We start from the raw sequence: 14,554 nt of genomic DNA on the forward strand, positions 1-14,554 counted from the left end.
CTAGCAGTTGTGCCGCACAAAGCTCGAGACGGGGGAGTGTAATATTTTTTAATGGTGCTACTCGAGATCTTGCCGCTATTAGTTTGATTTTGATTTCAGAATATTTGTTAATAGACCGTGCATATATACATGCGCCGTAAGCTTGCTCTGATGCGTCAGCAAAGCCATGTAATTCTGTGTTTATACGATTATTACAAAATATATGTCTTTCAATTTTCAAATTTTTAATAGATTTTATTTCGAAACAAAACTGTTTCCATTTATTTTCTAGTTCCGAAGGAATGGGCTCGTCCCATGATAAGTTTAATCGCCATAGGCTTTGAATTATTAGTTTTGGTATGACGATAATTGGAGATAAAAAGCCCATGGGATCGTACATTTGCGCTGTTGCCGATAAAATGGATCTTTTACTAACTATTTGATTTATTCTTATATTTTTGTAGTCAAATTCAAAACTGTCTGTTACCGAATTCCAAGATATACCTAAAGTTTTAATAGTTTGTTCACCGATGTTTAAAGTTGGATTATCTGCATTTAAAAGTTTAGAATAATTAGAATTAAATTTATATAGATTGAATTTAGCTTGTTGTAAAATATTACAAAGGTTATTTTTAATAGTGAATAATTCGGATATGTTATCAGTTCCAGTTAATAAATCGTCAACGTAGAAATCATTTCTGAGAATTTCGCATTCCTTTGTATAGTTAGTTATGTTTTCTCTGGCTAACTGCTCCAAACAGCGTATGGCTAAAAACGGCGCAGAAGCTGTTCCGTATGTAACTGTATTTAATTGATAAATTTTTAATTTGCTATTAGGATTGTCCCTCCAGAATATTCGTTGCATTTTTCTGTCGTTTTCGTGAACCAAAACTTGTCTGTACATTTTTTTTATCAGCTGTAAGTACAAACGCATGTCTTCTGAATCTTAGTATAATAGAGAAAATATTGTTTTGAATTGTGGGTCCAACAAGTTGTAGTTCATTCAACGACAGGCCTGCATCGGTTTTGCAAGATGCATCGAACACTACACGCAATTTCGTTGTTAAACTGTCTGGTTTTACCACCCCGTGGTGAGGCAAATAGAAACACGTCGCGGGTTCGGAAGATTCGTTGACTTCGCTCATGTGCCCTAGTGTTATATAAGTATTCATGAAATTTTTGTATTCGTTAAATAGATTTTTGTTTGTTCGTAAACGGTTTTCAAGTGAAATAAAACGTTTAAACGCGATTTGCTTACTATTCCCTATTTTTTTTATATTGTCTGTAAACGGAATTTTAACTATAAATCTCCCGTCGTTTGCCCGCGTTGTATTGGCAACAAAATGCTGTTCGCATTGTTTTTCTGATTCGGTAAAATGTTGTATATCGCTACACGCTTCCAGTTCCCAGAATTTTTGAACTTGATTTTCTAAATTAGCCGTATGATGACATATCGTAAAAGAACTGGAATTGTTGAGAGGTACGCTGCCAGCAATAACCCACCCGAACTGTGTATTTTGCAAAATAGGTCTATTTTTTCCTAGATGAATATATCCTTTACAAAATATATCCCAAAATATTTCCGAACCTATTAAAATATCGATTTTATTGCTTTTATTAAATGTGGGATCCGCTAATTTTACATAATTTGGGATATTTAAAATATTTTTATTGAATGACACCGTCGGCAAATTATTTGTTATATTATTTAAGATAAAGCAGGATAGATCTAATGAAAAGTTATTAATGCACGATTTTAAAGTAATTGTTGTTTTTGACTTAATTTCCGTTGAATTTTGATTTATTCCCCGGACTGACATATTTATTGATTGTTTATGTAAACCGAGCTCATTAGCAAACTTCTCCGTGATGAAATTGGATTGTGATCCCGAATCTAATAATACTCTACATGCTCTATATCTATTATTGCTATCTAATACGTTAATTACTGCGGTAGATAAGATGATTTGACTTGAATCATTTTCGGTATGGCACGAAACATTTTGTGGTGCATTATTAACAGCTGGTAATTGGCTTGAATCTATATGCAGAAGACTATGATGATTTGAATTACAAAAGGCACAACGATTTAAAGAAGTACATTGATCACTGTTGTGATTGTAACGTAAGCAATTCGTGCATAGTTTTAATTGATTTACTTTGCTTACTCTATCTTCTGGAGATAGTGCCCGAAAACCTTGACATTTGAACGGTGAATGAAATGGCTCTTTGCAAATTAGGCAAATATTTTTGTGATTAGTGGATGTAGCGTAAGACTTTGTATGTTTTGTGTAATTAGATTTTATATCTTTAAATTTACTAGAGTTTCCGATTCTTGTTTCAGTCGGATTAATTGCTTCTAATATTGTGCAGCGTTGATTTAAAAAATTGCTAAGTTCGGAAAATGTAACTAGTTCAGAGCCTTTATTCATTAACATCTCCCACTCTTGATGAGTTTTCTTATCAATTTTAGAAATTACAAGATAATTTAATAACGCGTCCCATTGATCGACGGGTTGTTGTAACATTTTTAAGCATCTTAAATGTTTATTAAACGCGTCTATTAGATGACGAAGGTCTTTACCTGATTCCTTATGCATTGGCGGGTGATCAAATAATTTTTTAATATGATTGTTTACGATTATTTTCTTATTTTCGAAACGCGTTTTTAGTAAATCCCACGCAATTATATAATTATCGGCAGTTGCCGGTAGAGACTCTATAAGGCTTGCCGCCTCTCCTTTAACGCATGATTTTAAATAATAAAATTTTTGAGAATTACCGATGTTACAATCATTATGAATTAAAGAAGAAAACGAATCATAAAATTGTAGCCAATTTAAGTAAGAGCCGTCAAACTGAGGTAAATTGATTTGAGGTAGTTTTATGTTGTTCGAATTATTTGTTATAGTGGTGTCATTGGAATTACTATTCGAACTAGTATCTGACTTACTTGATGCTGCCTGACTAAGTTTAAGTAAAGTTGATAAACAATTATTATGTATTTCAAAAAATTCATCTAATTCTATTTCTATTAAATTATTAATTTGACTTTCGTCTTCTAGTAATGCTGTTATACTAATTACGGTATTTTCAAAGATTTCAAACAAGGGCTTCACATCATCGATAAGGCGTTTTATGTCTACAATATTTAAGTCGCAAGCAGGTAGCTCGGACATTTGCCTGCACACTTTTTCGTATTTTGTTAAACGTGTTTTAGTAACTCGCTGTTTCCTTTTGAGTTTATTTAATGATTCCATTTTGACACAGATTGAATTAAAACTCTAAATATTAAAATAAGGAAAGATTGATAGGAAGGAATGCTTGACTAACCTGATATACTCGCTGCTGCTGTGCTCGCTCGTAGGTGTAGCGCCAAAGTTAGAACTTCCTGTCTTGTTTAGAACTTTCACTTTATTTAATTTTTGATTTAGATTTAAGATTTTAATTATTTTCTTCGCACTGGTGACGCATCCGGTTCGTTTTGGACCAATGTTTTTTGTTGATTGTAAGCTGAAGGACCAGATAGAATTAGTGGCTCTATCGACCGTTTAAAATGTAAATATTGATTAATAACAAATAGATTTACACTTATTTATTTATAGAATATAATTTACACTGTTTGTGATAAAGTTTTAGTATTGATATAATATTGGAATATTTGAATGTGTGGATAGCTTGGCGACCGGGTTAAGACTATATTGTTAGTGCCGCCTTCAGGTATCTCGCAGGAACCCTTTTAGGTAAATCTTGAGATGCGAATTGCCTATGCGTCGTTGCAAATGTAATATTTTCTTAGAAAATATGAGTGCAGCGTTGTCACGTCTAATTTGGCGTGAACAGTGATCATTCACGAGGTTTCAAATTTTGATAGTTTTCTTCTTTTTCCACTATCATTGTATTGAAGTATATATTATTTTATTCTATAATTACTATTTGATATGATATGACATTTATTTTACTTCTATTTCCCAACGAAATGGATTAATGGTATTATTCTACTCATGTTTAACTTTATATAATTATATAAAGTGGTAAAAAAGCCAGTGGTGGTTATATTATTTTTAGTAAACCTAGTGTCTTGTGAATAAATGTAGAAGACTATACTGATTATTTTATTAAAACAGTTGAATTTAAATAGAAGATTAATGGCAGATATAATTTAAAACATTGACGAAAGAGAGAAAGCTACTAACGAGCAAACTGAATCTCGACTCGTATAGCTCTTTATGGATAAGAGACGTGGATTTTAAGAAAGGCCGACAAAAACTATTTGGAGAGTTTTGAAATGTGGTGCTCGAGAAGAATTGAGAAGATAAAGATGACAGAGAAGATAACCAAAGAAGTGCTGGGAAGAGTGAACGCAGAAAGAACTCTACTGAACACGATCCTGAAAGGAAAGGAAACTGGATCGGATCCATTCTGCAAAAAGCGTGCTTTTTACACGACTTGATGGAAGGTGAAATAGGACTAACAGAAGTAGAAGATAAGAAGAAGAAGAGAAAGTGCAGGGAACTGAAAGTCAGAAAATATGAAAACAGAAACTTGTAAAGGAAAATGCATAAAAGTGTATAAAAAAGTGTTTGATGGTAGTGGGAATGATAAACAAGGAAAGAAAAAAGAACATTGATTTGTGGTGGCTCTCACATCATGGACCTGCCTTCGGTCAGACTACTATTTATTATTTCTTATAATTTAGACGTAGACCGGTGGCGCACAATTTAGGCGATCAATTCGGAAAAAATCGATAAATAAAAATTTAAATGCGATCAATGATTTAACTGAAAAGGAACATAGATCATATAATCAAGTCCAAGTATTTTTATCACATAATTAATATTATATAGATTTAAAGTGATAGTTATGTGAATTTATAATAGTTTCAATAATTGTTTTGTTATCTTTAAATGAAGATAGATTCATGATCATGATTCAGATTCATTTTCATGTTGTAAATTTATAGAACGTATTTTTTTCATATTAAATGTAATAAAAATCTTATAAAAACAAAAACAAATTCCAAGTCCATTATTTCTACAATGATGAAGTTTGTATTATCACATTAACACAAGAAGAATTATAAATATTTAGGCGGAGGACACTGAAGGTATATATCCGGGATTAGATTTGCCTACAAGCGAGGGCATCGAATAGCGACGGGCTTTAGATAATCAAAGTTCTCCAATATTCCAGCCAATTAAAATTAATATCGACATTGTTTATCGAGCCATCGGTTATATATTCCTTGTAAACGTTGTTAGATTGGCATTTCGATAATCCTATCCCATGGCCAAAATCACCACTGTAAAGTTAATGATTGTAATGCGGTCATATGCGACAGTAATATCCATCAGTGTTCTGGGCTTTAGCAATTCGTCGAGGTTTATGATGGCGCATTAAAACGAATTTATTACTTTCCTGTATTTTATGCCATCAAACTACCATATATGTTCAAGGTTAATATATGTATGATGACGTGTAAGGATCTGCATGTTATAAGTGGACTCCAATGCATTCGGGTTATTCTTTAATTATGGATAGAATTGTTAATAATAAACTGCAGCTTTCGTGCGAAAAGCAAATAGTATACAAAATGAAAATTCATGGCTAATTGAAGGTTAGAGTTAAATATATGCTTGCAAAATACACAATACTAACGTCAATATTCAAGCATCAATAGTGCTTTGCAACCAGTTAGTTATAAATTTTAAACGATATTGGGTGGTTAATACAGTTTATAGGCACACAAATATTCGTAGACATCAACTAGAGTAGTATATATATATATATATATTTCTAGCCGAGTCTGGATCGCAATTCAAATTTTTAGTGATTCCAAATTATATTACTGAATCAAAACTTAGAAATTTAAGATAAAACTACAGTATTTTCCACTTAAAGAAATATAGTTACAATAAACATATAAGAATTATATATAATTTGAGTGCATTGCACATTGTTTTATTAAAAACTTATTTATGATACTTATGTACATTTTCATTTATACATAATCTTAATCAAAAAGAGATCGAAATTTTCTATAAGGCAAAAATGTATAGTGTGTGTCTGTATGTATGTGCATGTATATTGATTTGGCATCATTTCATCCTCCCTCATACCTTTTCCCGACGTGCATTGCCAAATTAAAAACCAAGAAAATGATTCATGAGGCAATTTTCCATATGGCACTATACCGTTACTTTGCACCGGTGGCAATTTTACTTGAAATACTCCACATCCTCTGCTGAATTTCAATAACGGGACGCACATCGCAAACTATAAAATAACGCCACACAATCACTTGTGTTCCCGGCGTATCCAGGCTGAATAAACATTACAGATCAAATAAGCCCTTTGGGGAACGGAATTGAATTTATTATTTAAAATTACTGAATTTTCGTGCAACAAATATGTGTATTGTAATGAAATACATTGTTTAAATAACGACTTTTATTACAGATTTTTATCGAAAATATTCTTTGTTCGCAAAAAATGAAATAGGAAAAATAACTATGGCAATGCGACTGGTACATAGTAGTTTTGTTTTAGTTACTGCCAAATAATACGTTATTCGTTTTGTTGATTACAAATATTTATCGCGTTTTACCAAAACAGGCAACGGTATAAAATTACAATTTCAACATCAGAGATAAACAATTCAGTGCGATACTGGGTTTTCACGATTTGCTACCAATTTCAGTGTAATATGGAAGACTTGGCTGAGCTTTATAGCTCAGCTTATAGTTACCATATTAGTTTTCAAAAAAAAAATGCTATAGAAAATTTATCATACCCTACATATTTTGTTTACTTCTTTTAAACAATGTAGAAAAAAAAGCTTCATAATTTAATTAGCAGGTATTTACTGATCTCATTTTCAAAGAAATGTTGGATTAAAAAAGAAATGATGGTTTTTCAATAGTAGTCAGCAATTATAGTGAATATTCTGTTACTTTTGATTTGAAAATAAATATATTTAACAACCAAAATACTAAATAAAAAATAATAAATGTTAATAGAACTAAATACTTAACAAGTATAACATTTAAATCTGAATTTTGTTTTTTTTTCAATTCTCTGAATTATATATATACCCAAGTAGATATAAGACAAGTCGCATTTGAAACGAGATTAAATATAAACCAATGTTTTTAAACTTTCGCGGTTTGCTATCAAAGAGAAAATGTAAAGTGAATTCCAGTGGTCTTGAATTTAGATAACCCACAAGACCAAAACTCTATTTCCGTTACTACATTTCACAAAGCAATGTAAATAAAATAAAATTATTACACTTTTGAGTGATTTCAAGAGCTTTTATTTCACTGAATTTTCATGTTTTTTATGGAATATATACATACATACATGCATACATATATACATATTCATTATTATATTAACAAAATCAAATAATTGGGCATAACATCAATAAAAAAAATGAACTTTTTTCAAAAAATTATTTTACATCTTCAAGTTTTGGCTATAATCCTAGCCTCCATTCCGTGAAATAAAAATAAAAACTAAAACAATTGAATTGAAAAATAAAATATAAGTATTAAAATAGAAAATTAAATAATCCATGGTATGAGGATATGGTAATGCACTACACTTTGTAATATTAACATTAAACAATATTTCACAAAATACTAACTTTAAAAAAAACTCAAATAGATAGTGTGTAATATATGTGTTGTCCGTAAACTGGTTGAAGATATAATGGAGAAAAGATTTTTTTTTCAATATTTTTACCAAAATTCTACACCTATATGGAACTAATTTCACAATTACATATATGTAAAATTTTTTTGCCCGTGAAATCTTGGGTAAGAATTGATTGAATTGTTAAAAATATTTTCCAATCTTTTGCATACTTAATATTTTTAAATTCAATAACGTGGAATGCGTTCAGTTTTAGGACGTTTGATTGGAATTAATTTACCAAGTTTTCAATTGAAATTCCTCATGAATTGAGTGGATAGTATTTCAATAAATGATGCTGTTCTTATGAAATTTTGTGGTAAATTTATAAGAGAGGGTAGAGCTCAGAAATTCTACTCGTAAGCCATAAGATGAATATATGTAAATAATGTATCATCAACGTAATATAATATAGTATGTTTGTTATAAAAAAAGTTTGTTAAAACTAATTAAAATATGTAGATCTTTATGCGATGTATAAGTAGTATGTATTACTTACCCCTCTTAATAAAAATATTATTAATAAATATACATAAATACATATATCGAAATTAGTAAAGCAAAAGCTTTTTTTAAATATAAAGAATATATAAAATAAATTTTATATAGTGTAACATTATATATAATCAATTTTAAGCAAAGGACTAAGAAGGTAATGTTTTATAATGTATCCGCAACTGCTGCGCCAAACTAACGATTTTTGATTATTTCATTCAATTTAGGCCCAATACTGCCAGTGTTTGGGACAAACAAGGCTTTTGTTTGTATTTTCTATATAATGATTGTTTTAAAAAATATCTTTTTACAGGCAAGAAGTTCTTCCCAATTACGTTTATGGGATCCATATTATGGATTGCCGCGTATTCGTACCTGATGGTTTGGTGGGCAAATGTGGCCGGTGATACTGTTCGTATACCTCCAGAGGTAAGTCAAAATTTTTTTATAAATAATATATAAGAAAATTAATTTTCAAACATATACTTTATTTCAATAATAATTATTTTTTATTCAACAAAAATGGTTGTTTTCTAAACAGCTATTTAGACCATTAATTTGTCAATGTATATAATATTTTATTATATCCTGATATACTCGGTTTTCCATGAATTACTTTACCCAACCGATTTATCAATCCAACGATATTAGAATACATAAAGCTTCTTATATTAACACAACAGTCTACATCAGATAAATAACTCTTGTTGGCGTTTGAATAAGACCAGATTCAAATCTAATTTTCTTGTAGAAAATTACATTTATATGCTGGCGGCCATTTTAATAGTAATTCATATGTTTTTGTCGTTAATGTAGTGAAAACACATGAATTCACGACAACTGCTTTTGTTATGTAAACAGAATGCAAATTTTCTGGAAAATTACAGTTAACTCAGAGTGAAACTTTAATTCTTTGGGCGAAAGCAATTGGATTAAATGGCTCTGTGGTTGGTGATTATAAATCAACAGTTTTTTTATATCAAACATAATTTCGATTATTATGCAGAAATTTATTAACCAGTGTTCAAACACGTAACTTTTTTGCTATTTTGTTTTCTAATTAATTTATTTTCTCACATCTTAACAACAATCAGAACCTTGCGTCATATGAGTTTTTGGGCTGAAACTTCTCTTTACTTTGTGATTTAGTTGGTATCCTAATAGTTAAAGCATCCATATTTGATGATTTTATTATTGGAATTTATCTAATAGAGCTGACTTTTTATTGGTGCAGCAATGCCGGACAGGATCTATTTTCACTTGAAAACATCCAATTAAGAAAATAATAAAATTATTTACAATATATAGGAATCTCTAGTACAAATGATATGATATGATATATATATATATATATGTATAAATATATATATATATATATATATATATATATAATATTATAATGAGCATTTAGTGAAAATAAGCGCAAACTCAATAGTTTATTTTTAGCGATTCGTTCTAAGGGCTGAATTTTGTTAATATCAGAATCACGTTTTTAGAATCATTCACTATGACATAATAATTACCTCGGTCTGTTAACTATGTAGACATACCAAATTTATATGAAATCTGATAAAAAGGAAAAAAAAGTCGGCAGAACGAATGCGGAAAAATGTGCCACGCGATATCATTCGTATGAAGGCGTTTTTACGATATGGGTTACTGGCATGGACTGTGTAGGGATGAGCCAAATATCGATAATCGAAATTCAATTAAATGACTTGGAAACTCGCTATTAAATAATTCACGAGTGTTGTAACAGCTGCATTAATAGACGTCATGTTTGAGAAATTATTTTATTGCCATTTACGGATTAAAGTTAAAGTTGGTATGTGGCTGATTATATCTATGATACCTAATCAAAATGTATTCATTTTTCTATATTTTGATGAAGATCTCTGCTTATTGCTTTTTATAATAAGATTTCAGAAATCAGTTAAAAAAGTACCCTTACACACATGTAGATGAAATTAATTAAATTATCAAATTTAAAATAAATTCAAAAACTTTCTTGATCTTTGATCTTTGAATCTAAAGGTAAAATTGTCTTCAACTAATTGTAAGACATAGTGCCTCATAATATTTCTACAGAGTCTCTGCATTATATCTGGTGGTAATTTGCTAATATATTTTGTTTAAAATACTTTATAATGTATGAAGATTCCACCATATATTTTTGTGCTACAATTTTTTTTAATGCTCGTTTTCCAAAACAATAATGTTTGCCACTAGCAGAACTTGAATCTGCTGGTATTATCGACCTTTTCTGAAGATCCAGTAAATATTTTACATCTCTAATCCCTGTTAAGGCGAATGGAAGACTGTCTCCATTCCGACCCTCCTTTCAGCCAATCCTTCGTATAAGTTTATATAACCTGGGCAGACGAAGCATGTAACACAAGTCATATCGATTTTCAGTCTCGTCTCAGCCTTGAACCAGTTATTGAATGAGATATATAAACAACGAGACTATGGAGGCTTTGCAATTGTATAAATGTGTAATGGACAGCGAGTTTAGGCCGATTTTATAAATGTATTGTTCTAATAATTTTATTATATTTTATTGTTTTTTTTATCACTTGAATGATATGTTGAGATACAATTGAAATTAGGAGTTATACAAGACTATTAATTCTAACAACCTACTGAATATTAATTCAAATATCTTCGAAGCAAACTTCATTAGAACTCACAAGATCAAACACTTGGTTTTGGATTACTTAAGAAAAAAACAAGTTTTGATTATATGAAAATTGTGTAGTTTGAACTTTGAAATCTATAAAGTCTTTGACTAAAATCTAAATCTGAGTGAATGTCTTAAAATTTTAAAGAATATTTTTTTATATGCGATCTAAATTGCCAATGGTCAAAGATTTATACGGGTGAGAATACTCGTCAATCGAAGTTAACTAATTAATGAATATACTTTGTAGTTATTTGTTCACATTCTCAGATTTCAACAAGAATGAAATTTGCTGTCATTGTAAGAAATTTATTCACAATGCAAGTCTATATTTTCGCCACTAAATTTCTCTAGTCAAATCTTCCGTTTACATAATGTATTGCAATTTCTTCCATTAATGTTAAACAACTCCTTCCCAACTTTCAAGAAGGGTTTATGATTTAAATACTTAGGAAGCGTTTTATGTTCATTTCCTATATAAAAGCATGTTGCAAATTACCCATTTGCTCGTAACATGGTAACTCAGTCTCGAGCCAGTAACCGCAGTTCCTAGCAAAACCCGAAACTTTATACTACTAACTTCCCAGCACGAACGGCTTACTTGTATACAGAGGCCTTTACGTTGAAGAGCATTAAATCTTTGTGTGATTTAGGATTAAAATGTTCATACTTATGGCCTTTAGCTTATATAATCGTGGTTTAAATTTCTTTTAAACATCTAACACGATTAACAAAACATGTCGAGCAACTGCATTAATAAAACATGATATGACATGACATTAGTATTTATTAATACTACTGGGAAATATTAAAGAGATGCGCATTAAATTTTTGAAATTAATGCAGATCTTTATAAATATTGACGGAATATATTTATATTTGTATTTTTATGGTGTTTAGTCATTTGGACACAATTATTTTTAGTCGAAAATAATTCTGTTTACAAAAGATAATTCAATTTAATTTTTATTTGTGAATTTATAGAAATAACACATGACGGTCAGTATCACTTACCTCAGAAAATAATGCGATAGTATAAATATTGAAATTCGTATAAATTAAAAACTATAGCAAGAGTTTTTAAAGTGATAATCAGAACTAGCCATATTTTTGATATTTAAATTAGTAAACAAATAACCATAATTGACAAAAACTGCTTTTAAAAGTCTAAAGCCTTATTTTGGATAAGTTTTTGTTTTTTTGTTTTTAAAGATTTATTTATTTTATTTATATTAGATTATAAATACATATTTCTATACAATTTATATAATCATGTGTAACTATCCTAAGATATAAATACATAAACTTATATTTAATACTAACTAATAAAAAGTAAATTTACTTATAAATAAATTTTTTATCATGGTAAAAATAATCACTAAAAACCATATTTACAATAATAATAACAAAAGAATACATATTACATATATGATTGGAAAATAGTCAAAAGACTAATAACATATGCTGTAAGAATAGTTTAAGAGTAATTTGATCTCTGCCATATTTTATACTTGATTATCTTTTTATTGACAATGGTAGCTCGTACTAATTGTACCAATATGTATTGTCATTCCATCCAATATTACATATATTTTGATTTAAGTTAAATAAACAATTAGTATAAAATCTTTCAGAGATAATTGTTATAAAATCTCTCACTAATGGTACATTGGTGGAATCATGTAAGATTTTTTTTTGATAAGTATTCAAGTCTTAAGTGTAGTGTCGGTTTAATATATTATACAATTAGCTATGTTTGTGGGGAACATTTGCACTTCGAATTTTGCATTATTATTCAAGTGGATTTTGATATATAGACATGAATAACACGAATATGCAGCTAATTCATTAATGAACATTAATATTATTCGACTACGTAAGATCATTTCATCGTATCATTTATTTATATTTATCCTGATGCAACTAAACTCAAGTAAATTTACTAAATACTAAATACCGTTTACTTCACATAATTCAAATATATTATTTCGAAAGTTATATCCATAAGTATTATTGCACATATTTAAGTTTACTTTAGTATTTACATTGTAATGTATTTTAATTTTAATAAAAATTATACCTAAAGTTAACTGAATCTTACCTAGAGTTATTACTATACGTTTAGTTATTACTAAATGTAGTTATAACTTAAAACATATGACAATTTGATTTGATTTATTAATGATTAATGTGTGCCAGGTGATGGGGCTTACGTTTTTAGCGGCCGGCACGTCTATTCCGGACCTGATCACCTCAGTGATAGTAGCCCGCAAAGGTTTCGGTGACATGGCGGTCTCCAGCTCTGTGGGCAGCAACATTTTCGATGTCACAGTGGGGTAAGTGATAATAAATCCATTTTTCTATTAATTTTCTAATTTTGTATAAGTAACATAATATTTTCAGATAATGTGAAACTATATATATATTGAATTCATATATTTGAATCTCCAAAACGTGAATTCAAATATAATCATAGAGGCCAAAAATATGGTAACACTGTGTTGCGGATCTACCTTCGTATGAATTGGTAGTGACGAATCGTCACAAAGCTCTTTATATTTGCTGTGCGATCAGGCCTTATTTGAGGTTTGTGCGTTTTGTAGATTAGATTTTATGTGCGAAACGCCTGATCACACAGCAAATACATAGTTTTTAACAGTTTGTCACTGCCAATGCATAAGAAGATAGACCCGTAACTTAATTCTACCATAACATTTCTATTTTATTGAAGGATTGTCTCCATAATTATAATACATTTTTACTTTCGGTATTCTAACATTTTTTAAGGTAATATTATATTTTTTCTATTGTTCCAATATTCTGTTTATTGACAAGCTTAATTTTTTTTAGATATGTCAATAATTAAATAGTTTTAGTCAATATTATTAATTTCAAGTTTTCTTTACATTTTGGAACTTATTTCGAGAATGCCCCGATAATTACTCTTAAAAAGATGCGATAGACGCGAAATACTTAATTTCTATTTTTGGCTGTTGGTAGCAGATTTATTAAAAGCCGTTTAAATTTCAATTTTCTAAGATATTTTTGCAGCAAAGAGTTGAACAATAATATATTTCTTCATTACAATTGCATTATAGTCTTAAAAGTTTAAACACTTTAAACGCTGGTAAGCTTAGCACAAATCCTGATAATGCTTTGTAAATAAAATTCCCCATGATATAGTTTTCTCTAGAACTTTTTGCGACATATGAGAATATAATTCACGATTACTTCTATTTTTACTGATTATTAATCAAATTTCTACTAAAATGTTGCATGTAATTTTTACGTTCTAACATATATTTCAAGAGAAAATATGCACTCAAATACATATAAATATTTTAACATTTATTTTGTGAACTTTGATAACTGTTTAAAATAGTGTTTTTTGCAAATATTTTAAATTACTATTTTTGACTTATGCTCGGTGCATTGAAATGTTTTGATTTTGATTGAGTGCAATGAAAGGGTTTTGATTTTGAATACTTTACCCCAACTTCAATCATATTTAGTGTCGAAGAAAATACTGTAAACACGTATACAAGATCTACAAAAGTATTATTGTGTAATATTAATTATTAATTTAGTATTTTTAATATTATTTGGCAGATGATTTTGTCTATATTTAACACGTTTTGCAAGAAATTGTCTCTCTATCCAAAGAATAGTTTTTGGTTTTGTTTGTATTCAGTTTGTATCATATAA

General features: G+C 29.3%; 1 protein-coding gene across 1 annotated transcript in view; it reads left to right on the plus strand.

Annotated features, from left to right (window-relative positions):
* LOC113382517 (sodium/potassium/calcium exchanger Nckx30C) overlaps positions 1–14,554 on the plus strand; it is a 155,408-nt gene that overhangs the window by 130,368 nt on the left and 10,486 nt on the right. Inside the window, exons 8-9 of the mRNA XM_026620858.1 lie at positions 8,483–8,598; positions 13,049–13,185. Of these exons, the coding sequence (XP_026476643.1) occupies positions 8,483–8,598; positions 13,049–13,185 (253 nt within the window). The remainder of the gene's footprint in view (positions 1–8,482; positions 8,599–13,048; positions 13,186–14,554) is intronic.

Source organism: Ctenocephalides felis, unplaced genomic scaffold (assembly GCF_003426905.1).
Source record: "Ctenocephalides felis isolate EL2017-DRISC unplaced genomic scaffold, ASM342690v1 CF-g0.4_SCAFFOLD_00845, whole genome shotgun sequence".
NCBI lineage: Eukaryota > Metazoa > Arthropoda > Insecta > Siphonaptera > Pulicidae > Ctenocephalides > Ctenocephalides felis.